This window comes from Spea bombifrons, chromosome 10 (genome assembly GCF_027358695.1).
Source record: "Spea bombifrons isolate aSpeBom1 chromosome 10, aSpeBom1.2.pri, whole genome shotgun sequence".
NCBI classification, from domain to species: Eukaryota; Metazoa; Chordata; class Amphibia; order Anura; family Pelobatidae; genus Spea; species Spea bombifrons.
In genome coordinates, this window is record NC_071096.1 from 9,057,207 (window position 1) to 9,083,936 (window position 26,730).

A 26,730-nucleotide genomic window follows, 5' to 3' on the forward strand; every position below is an offset into this window, starting at 1 on the left:
AGCTGGCTCTGGCTCTGCTGCATTTCCCGCTCTGATGAAGTAGCAGGAGGAAGTATTTTGCTGGGAGATGATGACAGAGGTCACACTTTACTAATGGGCCAGTAAAGAGCAGTGGAGGCAGGCACAGGGAGCAGCAATACATACATTAATACATCAGAACCATCAGCCATCAGCATAGGTGTGCACTAAGCCTGTATACTGCACGGTCTGCCTACCCTGCAAGCACTGACTGCCTGCCCTGCAAGCACTGACAGCCCAGCTCATCGTCAATCTCTGTCTGTTCCTCAGACTTACTGGGAGAAATTGGTTTTATTTTTGCAAACTCTTGAAAAAAAAGGCATCTTCTTTTCTATCCAGCCTTCTAACCAATTCTCCACCGGATTCTGACAGCACAGGATGCATTATACTGGTGAGTTTGCACTTTTTTAAAAGGCAATTTACCTTCTGATTGGGTATTTGCACACTTGTGCATTCTGATTTTATTTTTTGTGTTTTTTATGTCTATATTTTTGCCTGTCAAAGGAAACTTTGGGCTGGCTGGACTTGCTTGCAAATAGATTTTTTTTTGCACTTAAGGCTTAACACAAAGGCAGCTAAACAGGTTTTTTAGTGATATTGTGAAAGCATTAAGTAGGGTGTATAGTGTTACTGGTCCTGTATGGCTGGAATTCACCCTAGAATGGCTGTTGATTACTGCATGTAGTGATGAGGATTGCGAGACTTTATGAAGATCTAGAGCTGTACATTAGCTACATATAGCTTTAAATGAAGCAGAAGTTATAGTATCTCCTCCATTACCCTTTCCTATCCCCTATATCTAAATCCTAGCGACTGTGTGTCGATGTGTAATGTTTTTTTTCTATGAAAAGAAGATGTATATAAGAGCCGGGCCTCAGGCTTTAAAAGAGGGAAACATATATATATATATATATATTATGCGCGAATTATTTTATATATATATATATATATATATATATATATATACATAAAAACAATATACATTTCCATCATCAGTTTTATCCTTATTATTTACGGTGTGATAAGCCCTCATTGCAATTATTAATGCCCATGTCACTATCCAAACTGCAACAAAAACCTACTTTTTATAGAAAATATAAATATATATATATAATGTAAGCTATTTTTAGTAAAGTGTAGTTTTTTTGTAACCCTTGACAACGTAGAAGCAACACATAAGCTGCAATGTATTTTAAAAAAACTTTTTAGAATAACTGAGAAAGGGGTTAGTCATCGTGGCACCCACAGGGTTAAAGGTGCAACATTTTTTATTTGATTCTAATGCATTATTTGACAAATATATATAAATATATTTCCTTTGGAGAAGATATTTTTGTTTTATTATTCCCAGTAATGGTTTGTAAAAGTTTATCCAACTCACAGATGGTGACGGTATCTGATTTTTAATCTGAATCCTTGATAGTAATAAACAGCCTTGGCACAGGTGTCTCTTTCTCTATAGTGTGTATACATTTAAAATAAATCTATCACACTAAAGCAGAGTTGTGGATGGAGGCCTGGCCTTTTCTTTATTGAGTTACAGACAGAAAAAAATAAGTTTAGTGATTAGCCAAGGTTTACAGAAAAGTGAAAAATTTTGTATAGGAATAACACAAGTCAATTTATACATTATTGACAGTTTCTTAAGGTTGTAATGCTTCTTGTGTGTCTTTGAGGATACATTGTGTGTGCAAACTGTACATAACATATTCAAACTGGATTAAGGATTTTGTTGGAAGGGAGATTAGTGATGTTCCTGGTGATTTCTGAAGGTTTGGACAATTAGTTTAGAGTGATATGCATGGCTGGTCCCTGTATGTGTTTACAATCCACTGGCTGTTGTTTGTATATCAATTAATGAAACATAGGGATTTTAAATCGTGCTAAATTATGAGATACGAGATCATCGATGGCACTGTGGATTGATGAAATTCCGTTTTAAATAAAATAAATACACGGTTTTATTAACCCATTGTTGTAAGTATCTACTGCACCTTCTACGCATACTGAGACAAATTTTAGTTTAATGTAGAGGGTGTGTAAGATTATAGAATAAAGAAAACAAATAAGAAATCTGTGTTGTATTTTTTACTTGCGAAAGAAAATCATTTTTTTCACGGGGAAATTAATATTCATAGCGGCTGTAAAAGATTTTTTTTTTATTTTTAGGGAGAATTTTCAGCCTGTGACTATTTCATTATTTTGCCTCTTTTTTCTTTTTACCAAACCTTCTTCAATGCTTTTTCTATTGTAATTGTTTCTTCCCAATTGGGCTCCCCTACTGAGCTGTTGTGTCTTTTTACAACCCCTAACGACTCACACCAGTAACACAATTACCTTCAGAAATTTATAGCAAGAAAGTGGCTTTTTTTTTTTTTAGTATTTTCTGCTAAAGCTTAGGAACCGATAAAAGGAGTCACTGGATCAGAATCATTTTATTTTTTTCTAGTGGGAGAAAGTGAGACAGGAACCTCTGCTGGGGTGTTTGTAAGTTACTGGGGGCAATTAGAAGTCTCTTTAGAAATACTTCTCTTTGGGCAAGGGGTAGAAAACAAAACGTATTGTGCGGATTCTGTAGGCTTTGTTTAATTGTGCTAACCCCCTCCTGATCCTACTTTCTTAAAGCACCGAGGAGAGATAGACAGCGTGTGTCAAAGTACAGTCAAAAATACAAGAGCTAAAGACCAAAAAAGAAAAAAAAAAGTTAGTAGCAAAAAAAAACAAAAAAAAACCACTATAAACATACTTTGATCCATTTTTTTAAGCTCCTACCATGTTCGACCTTAATTAATTGTCGAAAAAAAATTAAATTAAATTAAAAAGATAATAGAAAATAGGAAAAATATGTATAAGCTTTTCATCTCATTTATTTGGATTTTCAGGATAATAGCCTTGGGGAAAAATATTTTTTTTCTAGGATAATTAGCGTGTAATGGGATTTTAAGTTGTGCTCCTGTAATTATTGCATATTTATGGGTAAAACTGTGTGGTGTCTACTGTTTGAGACTTTAATACACTTTTTTTGTTTATCTTAGAGGGAGAAAACTAACAGTTCAAGCCAGCAGATGCTGGAGTGGAATCGACTTTTGGGAAGAGAGTTACAGATATCAGGCAAGTTCGAATGTACATTTTTATTATTTTTGACATATATGGCTTTGTTTAAAATAAAATAAAGTAAAGTAAATAATATGTAATCCTAACGCTATTCATGTCTGCATTTTAAACCCAGAAAATAGTAATAAAAATATTAAATATAAAATAATTTTTATCGTGTTATATATGTGCCTCTGCATGTCTGTATTCTAGACATGGAAAAATATTAAAATAAGTTTACATTTCAAATAATACTTATTAAAAAATATCTCATGTTGCATATGTGTGACTGGCTGTGTGTTTCTGTATGAGAGGAGGGGCTCTGCCTTTTTTTAAAAGAAATCCCTTAATTAATTGGAAAATGTGTTATTTATTAATAGAAATTCCACAGAACTGCCACGTGGGAATCAGTTGCAAGTCTTCAACATGCAGAACAGTGAGTAATGATGTGATATATATTCGGGGTCGCTCCTTTGGAGATCTGGGGGCATCAATACATTTAGCTGTGTGGGTTTCCTTTAGACCCTCTGTTACTTTAAGAGCTCAGGTTGAGATAATGTTATTAGGGGCATTTCCAGGGGTACTTGCAGAGGTCTAATATTTGATCTCTAAATTGTGCTGTATTGTGAAGGAAAAGTATTTATTTGTGTGACTTGATGTGTTCTCTTTGGTCCTTGTAGACTCATAATGTATCATTTGAGCTCAGATTTATGGCATTGATTAAAATATAAAAAAGTGCTAATTTCTATTAGCGTGAATTTGTCATCCATTAATTTTTTTTTATTAAGGAGCTTGAACATAAGAGAAATAAGCTAGGGAATTCAGAAGTCTTATTATTGTTTTAGTTCATTTCTAAATGTTACAATTTTATCTCTGAATAAATCGCTGTTTTAATACACTAACTGTTGAGTAAAACCGATTCCTGATATTGTGTAGCCTGACAACAGTTCATGTGTCCTCCCCCTAGCAAACCGTATGCGCATTCCAAATTGCAGATTTTTATGACCCCCCCCCCCAAAAAAAAAATTACAGGAAGAAATAAAAAGACAGGCAATTTAATCTGTATTTTTATATGTGAGATTTGTGATTTGCTCTATATATTTAATTTGTGTGACTTTAAAATTCAAAATATTGAATAATGCTAATTATATATATATATATATTATATTAATTGATTGATTCTGTTTTCATCTGCCAAGAGCATGTTGGATCTACCTAGGCTTAGCAAGTTGCCTTGCTGGGGTGAAATAAAAACTGCATATTGAAATGCCTTTACAAGGTGTTTTTGACCTGCTCATGGCACCTTGCAGACATTATTTGAGTGACCCTTTTTGGGGGGGCTGGGGGTAGGCTAGTGTAAAGGTAGACAGACCCTGGTTCTTCACCCTTTGTGTCAACAACTCCTGCTTGTACATGAATCAGAGAGTCCAAATTGACACCATATGTGTCCTTATTAGATAACTCGCTGTACAATACAAGGAGGCTAATCATTGCCACCGGGCAAGCTCTACAACCCTCCCGGGGGAAATTATATCATGATTAAGGCTTAACCTTTTAAGCGAATTTTTAGTTTTGCTTTTGTCAATGTCATTTTTAAGTTGATAAATGGTCTTTACAATGACATTCCTGGAGGAAATGTAGAGAGGGTGACAAGTCCCCACAGAGAAATTACACTAAAGACTCAAATCCTGATGAAGACGATTGTTAAAACCTAGACCTTAAGGCAAATGAAACGATGAAATTATGTTTTTTACTGATTTCTCAATACTGAATATATATATATATATATATATAATTCAATACTGGAGATAAATCTAAAAACTGAGATATAACAGAGTTATATTGGCCCCTCATAAAATGTGTTTTATCTAATAGATAGATTAATTACCCGGCATTGGATCCAAGCCAAGGGCTTTTGGGTATTTTGGTTTTTGTACATTGTAAGAAATTTGGCATTTACATAGAGAATTGAAGGCAGGGGCACAGATATACTGAAATAGTTATAAAATGTGCATTTTAATTCTTAAAAGAAAATATGAAATGTTAAATGTGGAAGTTTGAAGATATCTATATATATTTAGAATCATGAAAATGTGGAGGGGAAAATTAACTAATATTTATTTTAAAAATGGGTGTCACTTTGAATCCTTTGACTGCTGACCTCTCTCACATAAAGGTTGTGTGCCTGCACTCCCCACCCCAAACATCTTAAAATGTTGACTTTCCTTGAAGGATTTTGAAACACCCTAATATCTAGTCTGAGTGATCTCCAAATCTACTCAGAAAGGGTCGTTTTTATCATTGGTACCATTTGTCCTGACGATGCAGTTTTCAGAAGCAGAGGACTGTCATAAAGTGACAAGGCTGCCACTAGCAGTTCCACTGATCTTTTCAATTAGCCTCCCATGCATGATCCAGGGCGACTTCCGCTTATTTCCAGAAATTAAGCTCAAACTTGACATGCATCTAGTTTTATTTAAAAGACAAATGTCAGGGAGACTCATCATATTTCCCCCTCTCCTATATTTGGAGCTTATTTATTGCTAAGAAGCCAGAGCTCCTGCAAGTGGCTTCATCTGGAGTCCACCAAAGGAAGATAGCAGATCTCCTCCTGGGATTCACAGGGAGGCTCAGATCTTCAGGTTAGGGGGCTTTTAATGAACTACTGCTAATAACTCATCAAAAGAGCACGATGATCAGAAAAGGAATATACTTGCATTTTTAGGTATTTTCAGTAGAAAAGCATTAGATTGCTAGATATCTAAAGCAAATGCATGTCTCCTCTGTAATCTGTTTATTCGCCGAATTGCTCAGGGAAACTAGATTATTTTAATCTTGTGAGATTTATAACTGAAAATCAATTTCTTTGTTTTTCATCTAATGGGGTAATTTGAAATAAGACAAATATCGTATTTTATTTTTCTAGATCGGATTATAATTGCCTGTTTTTTTCGAATATATATTTTTCCTATGCGTGTAATAATGTATAGAAATAATACAGGAGATTACATAGGTGGCGATTGTTGTTTTTTTCAAATTTAGTTCTGAATCGGGAAAATTGTCTTTCTTAATTATATTTTGTATAATGTTTATATTTATAATTAATGAGTATTCTCCGAATATTTCGTTACCGTGTATAGGTTTTGTTCTGCTTCGGAAAGTCAATTTGGGGTAATCTGCGACTATTTAGGATTTATGTCTCTGTAAAGTGTATCCAACCTTTCAATTTTATTTTTTTTCCTCAAATTAATTTTTTTTAATGTAAATATTAGAAAAAATGTAATTTAATTTTTTTTATTTAAAAAAAAAAAATGTATTAACCCAGGAATGTTAATATTGGTTACTATCTTTAATATGATTTTCATTCCCAGGTCACAGTGGCGTTAATCAGCTCGGTGGTGTGTTTGTAAACGGCAGACCCCTTCCCGATTCGACCAGGCAAAAAATTGTCGAACTGGCGCATAGTGGTGCAAGACCTTGCGATATCTCAAGGATCCTCCAGGTGAACAGGCTACGTGCCTTCAAACCCCCTGTTAATAGCTTTGGCTATAAGTATTACCCATCTGTCACCCCCCTCTATATTATAATGCAAAAAGAAAAAAAATATAATATATTCGTCCAGCTTTTTAATATAAAAGCACCATCTGCTTAAACAATGTATGTGTAAAGTATCTTATATACGCGTTGCGATTGTTTGTTATAATAGCGCTTAGTACTTTGGAAACAAGACACTGCTTGCATAGTATTTGCTATGACTTAAGTATATTCTTGTGTCTGAAAAGATTTTTTTGTATGGTTTGGCTCTTATATAATAAGTATAGGGGAAAAAAATGTCTCCCTAACCAAGAAATTAATTTAAAATAAAATAGACCTTATTATTTTTTTTATATTTTTGTTTATATTGTTAATTAGCTCTTAGCTGGAGGCTAATATATACTTCATTACAAAAAAAACAAAAAAAATGTTTTCTTGGTTTTTAAGTATTTTTTTCTAATGTAGGTCCACGAATGTAATTTAAGAAAAAGTTCTCATACCATTTAAGGTATATTTTTGTATTATAGAGCCATGCAGATGCAAAAGGTCAAGTGCTGGATAGTCAAAACGTAAGCTTGTCATTGATTAATGCCTAATTTAAAATCTATTAGTGTCTTGAAATTATTAATAATGTGATGTGTTTTCGTTTTTCCTATGCAGGTGTCTAACGGGTGCGTGAGTAAGATTTTGGGGAGATATTACGAGACTGGATCCATCAGACCCAGAGCGATCGGGGGCAGTAAACCCAGAGTAGCTACCCCAGAAGTGGTCAGCAAAATAGCCCAGTATAAGAGAGAGTGCCCCTCCATATTTGCCTGGGAAATCCGGGACAGGTTGCTGTCAGAGGGAGTCTGTACCAACGACAACATACCTAGTGTAAGTCTGCGATGTCTTAAGGAATGGGAGCCTGGGAAGGAGATTATTAGTTTTGGGTGACCCCCTTGTCTAACCTGCTGCACTGAAGGGGTTAACGGAGATTTGAATGGTGTTTGGTATTTTACATTTTATAAAGCGCTGTGATGATGAAAAATAATAATACAAATAAAAATGTACTTGTATATTGTTACCGAGGCAGAATGAATTACACAGAGTTTAGAATTAATTTGATTGTTTTATCTATCTATCTATCTATCTATCTATCTATCTATCTATCTATCTATCTATCTATCTATCTATCTATCGATCTATCCCTATCACATACACAAGTAAATTAGTTTGCAGTGAATATAGAGGCTCTGTCGTAAATCGCGATATAACCGCAATAATCGCCATTTCCTTTTGCAGGTGTCATCAATAAACCGAGTCCTCCGCAACCTGGCGAGCGAAAAGCAACAGATGGGCGCAGACGGCATGTACGACAAGCTGCGGATGCTGAACGGGCAGACGGGCACCTGGGGCACCCGGCCGGGGTGGTACCCGGGCTCATCCGTTCCGGGACAACCAACACAGGGTACATTCTTACATTTACTACTCCATATAGCAAATAATCCCATGTAATAATTTATGATGTATGCATTTTATTTTTATTGAAACCATTAAGAAAGTATATATATATATATATATATAATTATTACTAGTGCTACCGCAGTAAATGTAATATTAAAATACCATTTGTATACACATACATACATATATTTATATACAAATTTGTTATACAAAACTGGCAATACTTGCCAAGTTAAATTTATATATATAAATATATATATATATAAATACATACATTTAACTAGTTTTAAAATATTACATTTACTTCGATGGAGTGCCTAATAATCATTTAATTACAGTTTATATGACATGAATTTTGATCTGTTTTATGTCAGTATGTAGAATCTAGCCCATAACCTGGGAACATACAGAGTTACATACCATCATACATACAAGGGACATATACCTGCCAGCAATGAGCCGATGTATTGAGTGAATTAGGAATGAGGAAGTTAAAGCTATTAGAAGTGGAATCGGATTCGGTTACAGAGACATCCCAGCAGCCGCCTTATGTTTGGGTTCAGTCATACAGAGCAAGCGACCTTTTCAACATAAATTAAACCAATGTAGTATTTTATAAAGCGCTTTATTTGTGCGCTTTCAGGCCAAGTTGCTTCATTCCAGTACGTATGTAGGGGATGCCATGGTCTGAAACAATCTATATGTAATTATGATGTTATGCTTGCTTATACAGCGCTGTGTGGACAGTGATCACACAGTACATTGGCGATAACAGTAATGGGGGGATTTTGTTGGATTGTAGTAATGGGTGGTGTTTGGGGTAAATATGTAGCATTAGTAGAAGTGGGGCAGTACAGATTCCCCAGGGAGGCATTTGAGGAGCTGTGATTTGGGGTAGTATATCTGCGGTGATGGGGCATTATCTCAGGATGAGCAGCAGTTTTTGTTTAAGAGACATATTGCTGGAGCAGTATATTTATAATTACGGTATATAATGGTTATATTTTTATTGTACCATTATTTCAGGGTGTGTGGTTCTAGGGCAATATATGGTACTAGTGGGGCAAAATATAATATTCTTTAGTGCTTGAGTTATTATTTCAGGGGTTAACGTGTAATATCTATCTATCTATATATATATCTATATATAGATATATCTATAGATATATAGATATATCTATATATAGATATTTTTATATAGATATATCTATCTATATATATATATCTATAGATATGCTCCAGTTTGGTCAGACGGGGTATATTGGTAACCCCTTCATTCCTTTTGTGTACAAGCTTTAACCTCCCTCGCCTTTTGGCATTAACCATTGAATGCATTGCACCTCGGTGTGGCACCCATATGGTTAAGTTGCTGTAGCTCAGACCTTCTTCCTGTCCAGTCATCTACAAGGAATAAAGTATCTCCTACAATGGATGTTTCTGTCACACACAAGAATGTGTTATGGGGACAATCCTGCCCCTATGTAATTGCTCATTAGAGATCGTTTTGTTTCTCATTAAGGAGACATGAATGAGCGTCTAGCTGGATGGGGCAGCTGGAGAAATGTCTCACAGGAGAGCCCCGGACACGTTATGGCTCCGCTTGCCAATTAGACATGTCAGTTTTTAAGAGAAGAAAACAATATATGAAGGGCCCTGGGATGGGGACTCCAGCTACCCCTTTACTGATTAACCCCATTCCCGGTGATCCGTATAGCGAGTGTCAGCCCGTCCTGAGATCACGGGCGTGATCGGCCTTTGGAGGAAGAGCACACGGGACTGGGCAAGGTGTGCACGGATTCTTAACACTATATGTGCCTGTGTATATGGTCATTACTGGATATAGATAGGGTATAGTGAATAATAATCCGTTCTGATGTCCTTCATGTCGCATATAGAAGCGTTATTAATACATCGCTAGTTAACGTTTCGGCCACATACTATGACACCCACCGCCGGTACATGGAGTCGATCTGTAAATGAATGTCTTGAAATATATAGGCACTAAATGTCCTTTAGATAACCTGCACTCATCATTTAAAATTGTCATTATTCTGCCAGAAATGTTCCCGACCACCCTCAAAACTTTGTGATTTTGGGAGAAATGATTTACCAATTATTAACCATGCACTAAGCCAACAGAAAAGTGATAGATGCGTATAAACCTATAAAACCCATCTCTGTTTGTATACCTATAGAAAGAGGTTGTCCATTAAAGTGATTAAGTGGTTAACCCTTAGATTGCCGGAAGGGGAATCACACATTCTTGGTATGTTCTAGAGGCAAGAGTCTATTAAACCGAATTCCCAGACCTATAGAAGTAAATGCGAAATCGAAATCAAACCAGGTGCTTCAAACTAAATGCACTTAATTAAAAACCACCAGAAACACAGCCATTAATGTGAATTATCAGTCCCATCGGTGTGTTTTCCTTTAAATATTTTTTTTTATCCAAATATTATTTTATTTTTGGTCAGTTGCTTAGATCGGTTTGGTTGCTAGTTACATATGCGATTCTGTTGATGCTGCTTTCTATTTTAATTTCGTTTCCAAAGGACTTTGGGGCAAACATATATATATATATATATATATATATATATATATATATATATATATATATATATATATATATATATATATCAATTATGTGCTTACATATTTCTGAATTGTGTTTTAGTTAGAGACAATATACATATTGTTGAAATTTTATGTGAACTAATGTAAATTCATATATATCTGTATATCTCTCTATTTCTATCTATGTATCTATCACTTTCTATCTATCTATCTATCTATCTATCTATCTATCTATCTATCTATTTTACACAAACATATATCTAATACAATTAACCACATTTCCAGCCACAATAGACACACCTGTCACCAAATCTATCATTTTCAATACACAACAAACATGCATTTGTTATTGTGAATAGTGTTTAAGAAACAGAATCCCTGGATAAACACATCTTATAGAATGGAAAAGCATTAACCCCTTCCCTGCCGCACCCCAGGCACAAACACACTAATAATATTTCACATACTTTCATTGAACCAGTCCGGCCCAAGTAGCTGTAATAAAGCTAAAATAGATCTTTAAAGCAGCTACAAAAAATCCTCTTTAATGATTTATTTCATAAATGCAATATTAATAAAATTGGATTTATGGTCTCACTCTGGGTGTCTCTCTCACTTGCTCTAATGTGATTTTCTTGCACAGAGATGTTTGCAAGATCTTAAGAGCCTATTACTCAGAAAAGCATAAGGCAAGATGAGGTCTCAGAGGATGCAAATATGGTCCCAATATTAGCAACACCATGCAACAGTGAATACAATAATAGAACCACAAGAGATGACAGAACAAAAAGAGACATCTCTGTCCAAGAGAAAATTCTCCAGCGATTTAGTGGTTTTAAGGATTACTCAGATACTTTTTCTTATCTTTGTTTTTTTTTCTTATAAGACTAAAGCCTTCTATAGGATTTAGACATTTTCTCTTTTTAACAGATGCTACCATGTTTTGATCTGATCTCCCCAGCTATAAAGGTGCTGGAATCGGTTTGCTATCCCCCTTTCTTGCCCTGGTTTTCCGCCTCACTGATTAAGACACTAAGAGACTCAGGAATGATTCTATTTCCCAGAGAACCCCCTCCCTTTCCTTTTTTTTTTTCCAAGGAACAAATCCTATATTCGGAGTCAGATGGTCTAGCTACAGGATAATAGGACTCACAATCACTCTCTCTCTTTATGGATTAGGACTATGGGGTGGAGCAGTCTATTGAGCAAGTCCTTTTAGGCTTTCTAAATAGACCTTAAAGAAGATATCTTAATTGAGTGTCACTTTTATATCATATGTAATTCAATATTAGAGCCCAAGACACTGGAATGATTTCATGTAACATAACAGAAAGGTTAAAAGGGGGAATTATATGATCTCTGAGTTGTTGGGTTAACCCCTTTAAATGCCAGGTGAGCGTGCACCCCTATTCTTTTGCGATTTAATTCCGTGGCACATATAGGGTTAACAGTCTGAACTAGGGAGGGGGCACTGCATTTAAAGGAAGGATTGGTATTTATTAAACAAAAAAGGGAGTTAACGCCAATTCACTTGTTCCCTGATTGAAAGAGTGAGCACAACACTGCCCACACCTCTGGCACTTAAAGTGTTAAGAGATGTATTCCATTTTTTTTATAAATATGGCAAAGTGATTTTTCTTTTTTGACCTGAATCCTCATGGCAATATTTTTTAGTGAGTGACTTAATACACAACTGGGGCATTTATGGGGCAAAATGTTTTTGGTAGTATACAGATGTTAGATGTTTTAAAGATGATATATATATATATATATATATATATATATATATATATATTATATGCTACAGCAAACCTCCAGAGCTTTAACTTTGTAACTTTGAAATAGACCTGATGACCTGATAATAATCAAGTAATCATCTTGAAAATTGGAGGATGATGCCCACCTGCTTAGTAGGCATTATCCTCAGCCCCTGAGTACCCATAGCCTCACATACAACAAGAAAATAACAATAAAGAAACCCAAACAAACAAACAAACACATTCTGAAGAACCCAAACCCCCTCACAACCGATTTCAGAGAGTAAATATAGGCTGCAGTGCTAGGGTGTAAGTTTCTCTAATGTTAACTAAGCATTTTCCCCTCTTTTGCTGCTGTGTAAATAGCTTCAGTGCATGGAGCTGCCCCATTGATAAATGTAGGTGTTATTTTTCCTCTCTTCCTATAGAAAGTAAAAAATCCTATATAGCTCTGAGTAGTCAAGCCAGGGGGACAGTGATTAATGATGGTAAGTGCATAGAGGTTAACATACTCCTCTGAAAAGTCTGTTGACTGGACCCCTTGTGATACAATGTAGATGACTGCAAGCTTTAAGAGAATCCCTTTGTTCCACTCTCTGATTGTGTCCTCAAAATTCTGCCCACGAAAGTTTGCCAGCCCTCCTGTTCCAAAGTGTTTAATAGTTTCTCTTACTCTCTGAGCATTGTGTGCTGTTGAAAGGCAGCTCCTTCTCTATTGAAGTGTTGGTGGTCATTTCAATAGGACTACAAACCTCCATATGCTATGCACTGTAGATGGATCTGACCATTTAAATGGAAGAGAATGTTGGGGTTTTGAAACATTTCAAAGTGTTTGAAAAGACCCTACCATATTCTGTCACAATTCTCTTAACCCTTTGAAGGCCCCACTATTGTTCAATGATATTCATCTGAAATTAATTCCCACAATAGTCAGTTGCAGAAAGTATGCATCCTTCGAAGAAAGGGTATAGTTCTATATTTTTTGTATATTTTTATCATATAGATGGATCATCCAAAATTTTGGGGCCACTTAATTTCCTTGTTTTTTGCCCATTAAAATAACAAATGGATCAGAAATATAGTGCAGACATTGTTAATGTTGGAAATGACTATTGTGGCTGGAAACGGCTGATTGTTAATAGAATATCTTCATAGGCGTACATAGGCCATTTATCACTCCCATCACTCCTGTGTTCCAATGGCACGCTGTGTTGCTAATTCAAGTTACTTATTACATATATTTTAAAGCTGATATGTGTATTCAGTGGCGTCGCTACAGAGGGGCAAGGGGGGGGAATTGTCCCCCCTAGGTTATTCCTTGCCCCCCCCTGCCGAATTTGGAACCCCCCAGGACAGTCCCGGCATAGTGCCCTCGCTAGCAGTCCCAGTCAGGTGCTAACGACGGCAACATGCCGTCGCTAGCACTACCCTACCTTGACAGAGGTCTGTGGACCTCCTACCCCGGCGATCTGCCCCTCAAACTGAAGGGCATGACCGGGGCCACCCGATCCACCTGGTAACGTCTCGCGCAATGACGCGATGACGTCACCGCGCAACTTTATTAACAACTGACAATTGTCAGTTAAAGAGGTATGGGGGCATGCTGCTTAGATGCCTGTATCTCAGGCATCTAAGCAGCTACAGACCCCCAACATATACCGTTGGAAAGGTAATCGCCTCACCTTTCCAACGGTATATATTATGTCAAAAAAGGATAAAAATATTAGGTTAAAAAAATAAAAATGTAAAAAAAAAGGCAGATAAAAATGATCAAAATCGCCTATAGACCCCCAAATTAAATTATGTAAACATAAAGTACGGTAGTTTAAGTATTCTAGCTAAATGATCATTGTGGTAGCCAATGTTACCACAGTGATCGTATAGCTATAAAAAGTCACATTCCCTTTTTAAAAATAGCCGATACTAATTTTTAATCCTATGATCCCTTTGATCATGGGGTTAAATTTAGCCAACGGTAGAGGGAGGCAATTTTTGAAATCCTGTACACATTTGCAAAAACTACACCCCTTGGCGCATGAAATGAGGGGCTGCATGTGTTTCTAGTACAAACCTGGAGTGCGCAAGACACAAATGAACATGTCGCTATGGTTAGAAAAAACATATTTTCTAGCCAAAGAGACATATTCCATCATTATTTGTGCACTCAACTTTTGTCCTAGAAATACATGTAGCCCCTCATTTGAAGCTCCAAGGGGTGTAGTTTCTTAAAATGGATGAATTGTCTGAATGAGGGAGAGCATGAGTTAATGTGTTTGTGTGTATCATAGATGTATAATTGTGGAAGGTCAAAGATGGCACTAGCAGGATGTTTGAGCCTCGGGGACCAAGATGGCACAGGCAGGGTGTATATGGGACAAAGATGGCAAATCTTATGTGTGTAATCTGGGTGCTGGTCAGGTTCTATGTGGGCAGTGTGGACGCCAGGGCTGGCTTTGGGGTGTGCAACCTGTGATCTATGCCTGTAATTTAGGGGGTTTTAAATATACCTTTAATGCAGTGTTTTTATGTGAATTCTAATTGATCTATATCAATTCTATAGATCCATATCTCCTATGCTAAGTTTCCATACATTATTTGTACATTATTGTACATTGAACATTATTATGTATACCTGCAAATACAGGGTTTGTATTTCTTATTCAGTTGATTAATACCTGCAATGCTGTTTCCATGTATTTATTTGATCTATACCTGCGATGCTACGTTTCATATATTATTAGTGTATACCTGCAAATACAGGATTTGTATGTCTGATTCTGTTTATTTGATATATACCTTCAGTGCTGAGATCAAGTGAATTTCAGTTGATCTATACATGCAAAGCTGGGTTTGTGTGTTAATGTGTTGATCTATACCTGCTATCGGCAGCAGGGGCTAATATATATTATCAGCAGCAGGATCTAATATTAGTCCCTGAAATCATTTAGTGCAAAAGATAATGTATTGTGTTGTTTAAAGGATTTCAAGGATTAGTCGTACTAAATTGTGGCTTCAGGCTTATATATATATATATATTTTTTTTTTTATTTTTTTTTTCAGTGGTATGATTTCATGGTGGAAATTATTAATGCCCCCCCCCCAGTTTGACTGTGGTATCTTGTGTGCCCCCCTATATATTGCTTCTAGAGTCGCCACTGTGTGTATTTACAAGAAATGACACAGTATTTTTTTCACTTAATCCTAGAATTCTGAAACATATTACAAAGAATGGACAGTCCCTTTATCTAAGTATAAAATTCCATTTTCTGCAATTATAGGCTGCTCTTGGTGATGATATAATTACAACCATTCTCTGTAATAGGTGTCATGGAAATGCACAATCATACAATAGTTGAATAAAATTGTAGAACAATTGAGACACTTCTAAATTCAGAATCTTTAAAATGAAATTGACTGCACTGAATTTAAACCAAAAACAAAACAGATTCATATTTCTTTTAAACATCACAAGCTTGGTTTGAGTTCTTAATAGCATTTGGTATAAACCTATCAACATTTAATTGATTACAATGATCTTATTATATATAATATTCAGTATATGGTGAAATATTTTTTCTTTCTTGATTACTACTAGATTTCATAGTTTTTCAATATTTCTAAAATTGAGCTTTTACATTTTCCCATATGGTGTTATTTCTGCCATGCTATAAGATTACAGACTAAAACAGATCACTTGGTAATAAAATATGTACTTAATTTAAGTTTTTGAATTAAAGGCTCGCAACAGAATTTTGATTTACCCAGAATGCCTAGCGGCCACCTCCAGGCTACTTGAATTCCTATCATCACAATCTCAATCAATGACTTTTTGATCTCTACAGCAATACATCTCGATGTTTTCCCTTCTCTACATTTTTGTTCTCCCCATAACGCTTATAGGTTGTGTTAGTAACAAATAATTTGTGTTTATATTGTAGATGGATGTCAGCAACCAGAAGGTGGAGCAGAAAATACAAATTCCATCAGCTCCAATGGAGAAGACTCGGACGAAGCCCAGATGAGACTTCAACTGAAAAGAAAGCTACAGAGGAACAGAACGTCCTTCACCCAGGAACAAATAGAGGCCCTAGAAAAAGGTACATCATGATTTATCATATTGTCACATATTTGTAAACATAGATTAGTAACATAAATATATCTTTCTTGATGATTCAACCCAAAAGACACATATGCTTGTTTTGATGGTACATATCAAGATGTATACTGGTATAAGTATAATTCCAAATTTGGCAGTGGATATCTTGGGTTTTAAGTCAAAGACTTTGGGTATAGATCTTGTGTACAAATCTATATATCATATATATATATATATATATATATGTATAATAGCATATTTGTTAAATCGGTCCACCGCTTGAATGCATACATGCTTTTGTTTTGGCATTCTATATGGCCTTTCAGGCTTCCATAGCCTCAATCTGCCAGATCTGTAGGGTAAGTGGCCAGAGAAGGGAAGACAATAATCTCTGATTGTGTGGACAAAAGTAACATAGAAATCTGCGGGTTTATACCTCTGTAGTTTTACAATGTAAAGATCTGGATATGATGTTATTGGATACATTATTTGTTCACTTTAATACTCTTTTTTCTTTTTAAACTGAGATAATTTCTCTTTAACTAACCTGCTCATTTGTATGCTTCTAGAATTTGAACGAACCCATTATCCCGATGTGTTTGCCAGAGAAAGACTAGCTGCCAAAATAGACTTACCAGAGGCAAGAATACAGGTAACTGTTACTATGTAATTAAACACGATATTTGACCCCCAGTGTAACATGCATTCCACTTATTTCCAAGGAAAACATTCATCTGGATATGAGATGTAGACCCTCTGAACATATATCTCTATTTATAGGAAGCACATTGTGTATAAAGTAAAGCTGGGGGAGGGGATCCTTGTGAAACACCATTCACACCTCCTTTTTATTACAATTCATCTAGATCCCATGTATGTGATGCCAGACATGGACAGTAAAATCACTCTGCTTATTATCATTCTTAGGTATGGTTTTCAAACCGACGAGCGAAATGGCGAAGAGAAGAAAAACTTCGGAACCAGAGAAGACAAGCCAGTAACACCCCGAGTCATATCCCCATTAGCAGTAGTTTCAGCACCAGCGTCTACCAACCGATTCCACAACCCACTACACCAGGTGAGATGATGGAACCATGCGGCCGCCTGTCTCCTCCCGAAAAACTTAATGATCTTCTCATACTCATGGTTCTTCCTTTTTATCTTCTTTCACACAGTCTCCTCGTTCACATCAGGATCCATGTTGGGAAGAACAGACACAGCTCTGACCAACACATACAGCTCTTTGCCCCCCATGCCTAGTTTTACCATGGCTAACAACCTACCTATGCAAGTGAGTACACGATTATAGGGCAAATGCAAGCTTCACCCAATGTGTATGAGGTTATATAGCATGACTTGATCTTGGATATGTGATTACGTAATAAGTTACAAAACATAACAAATATATAAACTATTCATCAATTAATATTCTTGCTTAAAAATGTATGTATTTGTTGTCTATTAAGCAATGCATTTTACTTTATCTAGCTGTTGTCACATGAAGACAGATACATTCTCCTGAGGATATAGATTACGAGGAGAAAAGAATATTGCAATGTTAATAAAATATTCCTATTAAAGTACATGATCTGCCCCTTCACTTTGTCAATCATCCCAGGTCTTAGCTAAATAGATATGAATTCACATGAATATATATATATATCTTCAACCAAAAAGCACCCCAGACAAGAAGCCCCCTTTTTTTGCCCTGCTCAAACTTGACATTTAGAATCCGATGCAGATGGAGACCTCATATGTTGCACCCAAGGCAGACACCAGACCTGCTTCTACACATTGGGGACTGAAGTCACCCCCCCACATCATACAGGTGCCCCAGGGAGATCAGCCCTGTATGCATTACTACTTATTTTTCTATATATAATGCTGTCGATAGGGTAGGACTACAATTATTCTAGGAACATATGATCCTTTTTGTGTCAGAAAGGTGAACCCCCCACCCCAAGGGTTAAACTACCACCAAATCACTTGCACCCAAAGGGTTAACTTAAGTGTTATTCATGGCCTTATTTATAAAAGCAAACTGCTTTATTTATAGGCTTTGCCCTATTACAATAAGTCTTATACGCTGATCGTAAAGGCTCCTAATTATACAGACGCTGATATCTTCTGCATGGCTTGAACGCTCTAAGGCTGAGTTCCCACTACCCACTCGACATTTTAGCCTTTGATATAGCCTATCCACAGCCAGCTACAGTGTAGGAATAACATGTGTCCCACTTTCCTCCTTTTTAACCCTCATTTTTGTTCTTTTTTTTTTTTTTTTTTTTTTAGAAATAATGTTTTAACTTAACATTAGGGAGGATGCGGTATTTTCAGGAGTAAAAATCACAACTTGATTCTCACTCGAAAAAAAGGACTAATATTTTTCCCAATGTATGAAGGGCCAACAAAATTTAACCCAAAGGGTTAATGCATGTGCGTACATTCAACACACGTGTGCACACTCACATACATTCACGCACACACACATACATTCACACACACGTATATCTTTCATTTCCTTAGCCCCAAATAGGCAGATGTTGGATACAGGAGGTGCAGTGATTGTGTTTAATTCACAAATTTCACTGGGTAGTAATATGAATTTTCTTTCTTCTTCCAGCCCCCTGTAGCCAGCCAGACTTCCTCCTACTCATGCATGCTGCCCACCAGTCCATCTGTGAATGGGCGGAGCTATGATACATACACACCTCCCCACATGCAGACACACATGAACAGCCAGCCAATGGGCACATCTGGCACCACCTCTACAGGTAGGCATTCCATGATTTTCCACCTTCGGCCACTCCTCATCATACATAACCACGTGTCACCGGGTTCTTCACACATGACCACACAATGCAGTGCCAATGTAATGTAGTGTTTGTATATATACCCCCTTACCATACAATATATAAAGAAGTAAAAAAAAAATGGAATGTCACAGAATATGCTCATGCACAATAAAGAACCAGAGTTCTAAACATACCATGTCCCAGCTTTGCCCTTGTGCTTTCCTTGAGTCGTTTTGAAGGAGAGTAATAAATGCGTGGGGTAGACATATGGCTCCTGAATCTAAGACGAGACCGAGAACCAATTAGAGTATAATTGGAAAAAATGGGCAAACTAGATGGACCAAATTGGTCTTATCTGCCCTCAAAATATATGTTTATACGTAGGACTCAATGAACCTTGGTCTCCAGAGAAAGTGAAAGAGAGAAAGCAGGAACAGGCTTTGTGGAGGACATTACTCTAAATGCCCATAGGCATCAATCACTTCCGCAAGCCTTGCATAGATATGTTGCCTTGGTTTTGCCATTGAATGCTAGGAATGGCATTCTTAGAGGCTTTCAGAACAAGAGTTAAATGTTCCTATGTTTAGAACTCTGTGGCTAAAGACCAACTTGTATCTACAGTAATAGTAATGTAACCATTGGATACAGGTAATATAATATAATTAATTACGATTTCAATTTACGATTTGAAACAATAACGTATTTTTCTTTCCTTAGGTCTCATTTCCCCTGGAGTGTCAGTCCCAGTACAAGTACCCGGCAGTGAACCTGACATGTCTCAGTACTGGCCAAGACTACAGTAAAAATCGTGTTAATTTAACCAATGACTTTATGGAAAACAATTGGATGTTCAGCAGTATTTTATAAACAAGCCTGGACTGGAAACTTACTTCTGCACAGCAACTGTGCCCTGGTATTCATGGAAAGACTTCACCATCGACTTTTGCACATTGAAGTCAGTATATCAGTTGGAACAAATCTTCATTTTGATATCCAAACTTTTATCCATACGATGTACTATTTGTAAATTGACATTTGTATGTTAAGACAAACAGAACAACATGGACTGGATGGATCTTCTCTGCATTGATCATGATAACAGATTTTTTTTTTAATTACATTTTTCTAAATGGAAGCCATGATCAAGCCACGTAAATTTAAGAGTTTTATCAAGATATATCGACGACTCCTACCAATTTTGTTCTTACATGGACCAATGCTCCACGTTTGTATCAAACCCTTTGCGTAGAGTACAAAATGGAACTTTTGTCACCCCCCTCCATCATCCCCAAGTTTCCCTGTGGTATCCCCAAAGGTTGACATTAATTTCCAAAAAAAAAAACCAAGAAAAAAGTCAAAAAGAAAAAGAGAGAGAGAGAGAGAGAGAGAGAAAGTCAGAGAGAGACGTTTGGTAGATGAAAGGTAGATTGTGTCATCAGTATAACCCAATTTGTTTTATGTCGAAATGTACGTTTTCGTCTTCCCTAGAAATCTCCCAGAATGATTTCTATAATAAAGTTAATTTCATTTATATTTGACAAGGATATTGTATAGATGTTTTATACACATTTCCACGCATCATACTTTTTTTTTTTTTTTTGGTCAACAAATTGTTTAAATTGTTCTTAGATTGTACAAAATGTTCACGGTCTGATCATTCTTGTGCATATAGACTATTCCTTCTGCCAATTAAAAGTGCTTGCGAGAGTTTTCAAGCTAAGTGTTTTCAAGTTTTCAAGACCACATATCAAACTTTACCATTGTTGATTGTACAAAAAAAAAAAAAAACCATACCAAAGCCTTTGTATCTCCCATATTATATTATTTCAATTTAATCCTCTAACGTGGTGTTGCAAATTTTGTTACCAGTATGGTATTAACTCAGTTTTGTTTTAATTGTAATTTATTTTTTAAATAAATTAGGGCAACTGAAAGAGCTTCTCAAATACTTCAAACTATCAACTATACCAGTTATTTCATTGATCGTTACATTCTTTGTCCATTTCATAGGCTTTTTTAAGTGTATTACCCAAATCGTTATTGCCCCAGATTTTCAACATGTCCATTGAGGACTGGGAACACATGAAATCAGACACGTTGATTGCCGTGCTACATCGATGGCCGACTGAGGAGACATGGCAGCCGATTGGCTGTGTTTTCTTTAGTGAGCGGAGGAACTATATGCATACTTTCCATCAGATGTTCCAAGCTCAGATGTTGCAAAGGAGGGAATGTTGGACATTTAATTAAGTTCAGTACTTATAAGACGCATGATCCCAACATCCAAATAGGTTCTATTATGAGGTGGTAATCTCAAACCATTTAGTTGATGTCCCAAAGAAGGGAGGTCAACTAAAGGTAGAGCCAAGTGTTGTGTATTGAGGAGTAGGGATTGTAAGGCTTTTTTGGCAGAAATTTCACAAAAGACCCTATACAGCCCAATAACTTCTACCAGCTATGCCACGGACACATGTAGATCCATCTTGGAGTAGAGGATCGATACCAAAAGAAGACTCCAATTAATATAAGAACCATGTTTTGAGAAGAACAGTCCAGCTGCAAGAGTTATAAAAAAAGGACTTCCGATGTTGATGAAGAAGGGTCATGAGATTAAAGCAGATGGGGATGTTTCCTTCAATTATTATTCTGATGTCACAAATCCTCTCTAGAATTCAGGGTTACATTTAATACACCCTAAGGTGTGAAGTCCAGCAATGACCGTGTTAACAAATGGATTTATAGAAACCAGGTGGCACACTGTTATCGAGTACCCATGTAAATCCTGCAAAATGCATTTTTCTTAGAAAGCCCACATTGTACCTGTTTTTGTTTTTTCATGCCTACTCACTTTTGGTAGATGTTCTATATTCACTCCTTCGGGAAAGATTTTTATCCATATTCCCAGTGTGTCTCAGAAATGGTTTGGGAACTAATGCTTTGATCTTTCCTTCGTCTTTTTAGAATAAATTGCTCGTTAGAACAATCAGTCTCTCTAATACTTGATGAGTTAGTAGACAGAGCTGTCATCTCAAGACGTTGTGCATAGAGGCATCTATCTCGGCCTGTCTGAAAAAACCTTTATTGGCTTTATTTAATTTCATAAAGTCCCCAAGACTGGGACAATCAGTTAAACTTATTTTCTGCTAAGGGCTTTGTTGATGCATTAATGATACTTATAGCGAACGACACTTTAACAGTATCATAGAAACATAAAATGTGACCGCAGATAAGAACCATTCCTCCCATCCAATGTGCCTTTGGTCTCATCTCAGCATCAACCTGATCCAAAACCAAATCTCTGTTTATAAAAACAAAATACATCCAGATCGGGGGAAGAAGCGAGTGTTTTGCATGTTGGGACTGTGAAAGGTCTTTTACCTCTTGGCCTACAGTCTGCACATCGGACATTCTAAATGAGGATCTTCTGGATTAGCTCACCGATCTATAGATACATTGACATATATATATATATATATATATATATATACACAGCACAAAGAATATTCAATTATCTCTCTCCATGATGTATCTTCAGCCTGAACCATAACTGTAGTAGTTTATTCCCTCCTTAAGCTGGTGTGGGTAAACATGCTACTGATGTGGACTTGACAGTTGTATTAGCAGATGCTGTATTGATGTAAGCTGTAAGTGCTTCTTTCTATTACACAATTTCAGCTCCGCTAAACCACCATAATTGATGATGACGACGGCGCATGGGGAGCTTGAAAGCTTCCTTTTCTTTCAGGATATTATTTGAGCAAATAGAAAAAAATATTTACCTCTTCGATCCAGTGTTTGACTACCAAAGACCTGACGGAACGCGAAGTTAATTGTTTGAAGTACCATCTTAAGAAGGTAAAATATACTGCAAATATACCTAAACTAAACTCACTTGATTTGGTAGATTATTCATTCTGTTGCAGTCTTAAATATCAAAGACAAAATAGACTATAATGCAATATAGTTTATAATTACAGCAGCAGCAGGGCGAGATCAACTAAACTGCAATATATTTTATATGAATTACATTTTAAATATAACATTTTGATGAAAATTTGCGTTTAATACCCTAGTGCATCATACACACAAAATACACATTTACATCATCACTAGCCAGTCTACCCCATACACATTTAAGTAAAGCATCCACACCACAGCATTCCAAGTTCATGACAAGTACACGTCTTATCGATGATTTACTATTTATTGGTTAATTAATCTAGTCAATCAAATCGAAACATTGCTGACATGTTTCACTGGCCCAGATGTGATGGATTCGTTGATTTCTGGTGCGCCCTAGAATTAATGGGTCTTCTTGCCAGCTTCGGCGAGTTTTTCAGCTAGTATTGGCCTTCATCTTCAGAGAGTTGGATGCAGGTTTCTTGCCCTCGCTGATGTGTTCAGAGATCCACTCGAGGTAGAACTGGGTCGAGGTGTAAACTCCAGGAGTTTGCCTCTGGGCACAGCCGAAGCCCCAGCTGGTGATGCCGACCACAGTATAAAACTTGGCTTTGTGTCTTTTGCACATCAGAGGCCCTCCACTGTCACCCTGCGTGATTCAAAGAAAAGAAAACATTCCTTAATAAAGACTCAATAATTACCATTACTTCAGCTGTTCCTCGGCACAGTTCTATAAAACAAGTACTGTCCACAATGTTAACAATGTATCATCACTGAGTAAAAAGGACAAAAAATCGGCTTACCTGGCAGCGGTCGATACCTTCCTGTTCATGTCCTGCACAGAGGTTGTAGTCACCCAAAGCTCCGTTATACCAGGTCCGGCGGTTGCAGCGTTTCAGCGGAATCAGATTCACAGGAGCCTCCTGGAGGACGTCCAACGATTCGGTGGCTGAAGAGGAAAAGAGTAATCAAAAGCAGGGCTAGACTCAGAAATCTTGGGGCCCATTACAACATAAAGACAGGGCCCCCTACCCCGTCCAACCCCATGCTTCTCCCACCACCCTTACAATGAGGACACCAACATCTGGAAAGGTGGTGCTAAGGGCCCAATCCATGGAAAAGGGCCACAGGGGAAGATACACAGCTCTGGGACAAGGAGAAAGCATATAAACAAAATCTGCAGATAAAGTTGTACTTACATTCTTCTTCGAGGACACCCCATCCTGCGATGAAGCAGTCGTCCATTTTCCTCAGAATGGCTTTTTTGGGAGGGAGACGCGCTGGCTGAGTGTAATCATCAAATACGATGGGCTTGGTCAGCTTAAGCAGGGCGATGTCATTGCTCTCTGTTTCAGGATTGTAGTTCTTATGCTGAATCTTTTCTTTAATGGTCCGGATCTGAGCCTTTGTCCCGATCTGTGATAGTTGGTTGGCGCCAAACACAAGTCTCCATGAAAGATATTCACTGCATAAACCAAAGTTTTATTATTTTTCTTACTTTCTCTGGCATTAATAAATACCATATTAACCAGAACACATGCTGTGTTTGTTGTTTTTTTGTTAAATCATAAAGGAACGAGCCCCCATTAACTCAATTATTTTGTAACAGATAGTCAAGAGAAAACACACTGGCCCCTGTCTCCTAAAACATTGTAACTCTGCATTTTCTGCCATAAAACAATTAAATTACTTACTTGCCGCGATCCTTAAAGCAGTGGGCAGCTGTCAGAACCCACAAAGCATTCAGGACGACCCCTCCGCATAGATGGAAATATCCAACATCGCTGTCCTCCTGGATGCTCACTGTCCAGGGCCATTCACCGGGCTCCGCATCCTTTCCCCCAACCACGCGGGAGCCACGGAAATCCTTCACTAGGGGTCTGTCTCCACAGACTGAAATAGAAATAAAAAGACATTGGAGAAACAGGAGGCTTTGGTTTAAAGTAAAATAACACAAAAAATTAAAAAGGATGTATAACATTTTTTTCACATCAAAATAAAACATCTATGAATTATAATGTTAATGGTAAACATCTTTGCCCTATATTTTAATAAACTCACCTCCATGATCCGAGCTTTCAGAACCACTGAAAGCAATCCATATGATGAATCCCAATAGCCTCATCCTCCTCCTCCATCCGCTATCTGCTTGTGCAACGGAATGTGCAGCAGATGTTTACAGTAGGTTATGACATCATAAAAGCAGAATGAATTGAGGTCACAAAGTAGTGAAAGTGTGAAACACAGGAAAATGGTGAGGCAGGGGAAAAAATATATAGTGAGTAAATAAATATAAAGCCAATTATATTTATGTACAAAACCACATAAATAACACAAAACTGAATTCACTGATTCTCCAGCATATTTAATAAAAATATTTTTCTATATAAAAAGCGGTCATTAAATGTAACTAATTGAAACAAGAAAACATAAGACCCAATTTGTCATTTAATCTAGAAAATATTTCAAATAGAAACGCATAATAAAGTCACATGTGAGCATTTTTAACCCAGTGAATGCTGCTACGTTAAAGATTTGTCATCTGTTTATTTCCCAGTTTGATGTTAAGGGGCACATTGCATTGTATGCAGCGTCCTTGTCGATATTACCACCCAAATAATCTTATGTGTTAACTAAATAACGCGGTCACTTCATAAAATAAGAGTGATCTATGGCGTCATTTTATATGATCAGAAATAATAGCATTTATATTCCATGTCAGGCATCATGTATCTAGCCTCCATTGTGTCAGCTTTGTGGAAAAGCTTTTAATAAACAATATAAAGTGCCAGGTGGGTGCAATGGTTGAAAGCAAGTCCTGATCGCTTGTGAATGAAAATAGATAAATAAAATAGCACTTAGTGTCCTGTGTGTATTTCTCAGTAACTGTCGTGTTGATCAAGGCCTGACCAAGAGCAGCACCACCAGCTTCTGCGGCCGAGGGAAATGAGGGGCCTAAAAGGGCAACAAGCCCCCGTTTTAAGGCAGAGTTACCTAATCATCCTCGGTCAGAATAAGCTGCTGCATTCAGACAAGACTATTTGTTTCTTCCTTGTAGACGTCACATAGTATAGAGCTCCCCCAAACCCAAGAAGTAAAACTGTCCTAAGAGCCATGAATAACGGCTTTTTATTTAAAGCCCAAAAGCAGAACATTGAAAAACAAACAGTTCCTTGCACTGGCTGATTTCTGGAGGGAAGAACGGGTAATTAGTAACCTGATAGATTCTTTATAAACATATTTTATAGCAAATATGATGTCTGACAGTAGGGTGCACCCCATCTATCTGCTTACCAAGGTAGTTGCGTGACACGTAGCGACTAACTGTCCTTAACTGAAAACGCTCATTGCAATAAATGTGTCCAATTGATTTGATAAAGGTCCACATGATGTAACACAGTTTCATTCAAAACTCTTATTTACAGCTCACTGAACAAATTAAACTTAGTGATGGGTTCTTTTAACAGACATTTATATATATATATATATATATATATATATATATGTATATATATAT

At 36.8% G+C, this 26,730-nt stretch overlaps 2 protein-coding genes across 6 annotated transcripts; one reads left to right on the forward strand and one right to left on the reverse strand.

Annotated features, from left to right (window-relative positions):
* Nucleotides 1-21,261, forward strand: PAX6 (paired box 6). 5 transcript variants are annotated; one of them, XM_053448578.1, is made up of 13 exons: nucleotides 1-409; nucleotides 3,054-3,129; nucleotides 3,492-3,547; nucleotides 6,483-6,613; nucleotides 7,173-7,214; nucleotides 7,306-7,521; nucleotides 7,930-8,095; nucleotides 16,361-16,519; nucleotides 17,088-17,170; nucleotides 17,446-17,596; nucleotides 17,694-17,809; nucleotides 19,142-19,292; nucleotides 20,031-21,261. In XM_053448578.1, the coding sequence occupies exons 3-13, from the start codon at nucleotides 3,538-3,540 to the stop codon at nucleotides 20,114-20,116; spliced, it is 1,311 nt and encodes a 436-aa protein (XP_053304553.1). In that variant the 5' UTR covers nucleotides 1-409; nucleotides 3,054-3,129; nucleotides 3,492-3,537; the 3' UTR covers nucleotides 20,117-21,261. The 5 variants fall into 5 exon arrangements, with proteins under 5 accessions (XP_053304553.1, XP_053304555.1, XP_053304554.1 ...); XM_053448580.1 differs by lacking the exon at nucleotides 19,142-19,292; XM_053448579.1 differs by lacking the exon at nucleotides 7,173-7,214.
* A 2,388-nt stretch (nucleotides 21,262-23,649) lies between these two features.
* Nucleotides 23,650-25,280, reverse strand: LOC128467597 (acrosin-like). The gene is made up of 5 exons (XM_053449270.1): nucleotides 25,275-25,280; nucleotides 24,908-25,155; nucleotides 24,413-24,678; nucleotides 24,017-24,162; nucleotides 23,650-23,862 (listed from the first exon to the last, which is right to left on the reverse strand). Exons 1-5 carry the CDS (start codon nucleotides 25,278-25,280, stop codon nucleotides 23,650-23,652), a joined length of 879 nt encoding a protein of 292 aa, XP_053305245.1.
* Between the last annotated feature and the right edge of the window lie 1,450 nt (nucleotides 25,281-26,730).

Bases quoted from the DNA above. Each gene is read 5' to 3' on its own strand.
- PAX6 (XM_053448576.1), top strand. The intron at 7,215-7,305 runs GTAAGCTTGTCA...TTTCCTATGCAG, and splicing joins AAGTGCTGGATAGTCAAAAC to GTGTCTAACGGGTGCGTGAG. The intron at 17,171-17,445 runs GTAACTGTTACT...TATCATTCTTAG, and splicing joins TACCAGAGGCAAGAATACAG to GTATGGTTTTCAAACCGACG.
- LOC128467597 (XM_053449270.1), bottom strand. The intron at 24,163-24,412 runs GTAAGTACAACT...TTTCCTCTTCAG, and splicing joins GGGTGTCCTCGAAGAAGAAT to CCACCGAATCGTTGGACGTC. The intron at 23,863-24,016 runs GTAAGCCGATTT...TGAATCACGCAG, and splicing joins AAGGTATCGACCGCTGCCAG to GGTGACAGTGGAGGGCCTCT.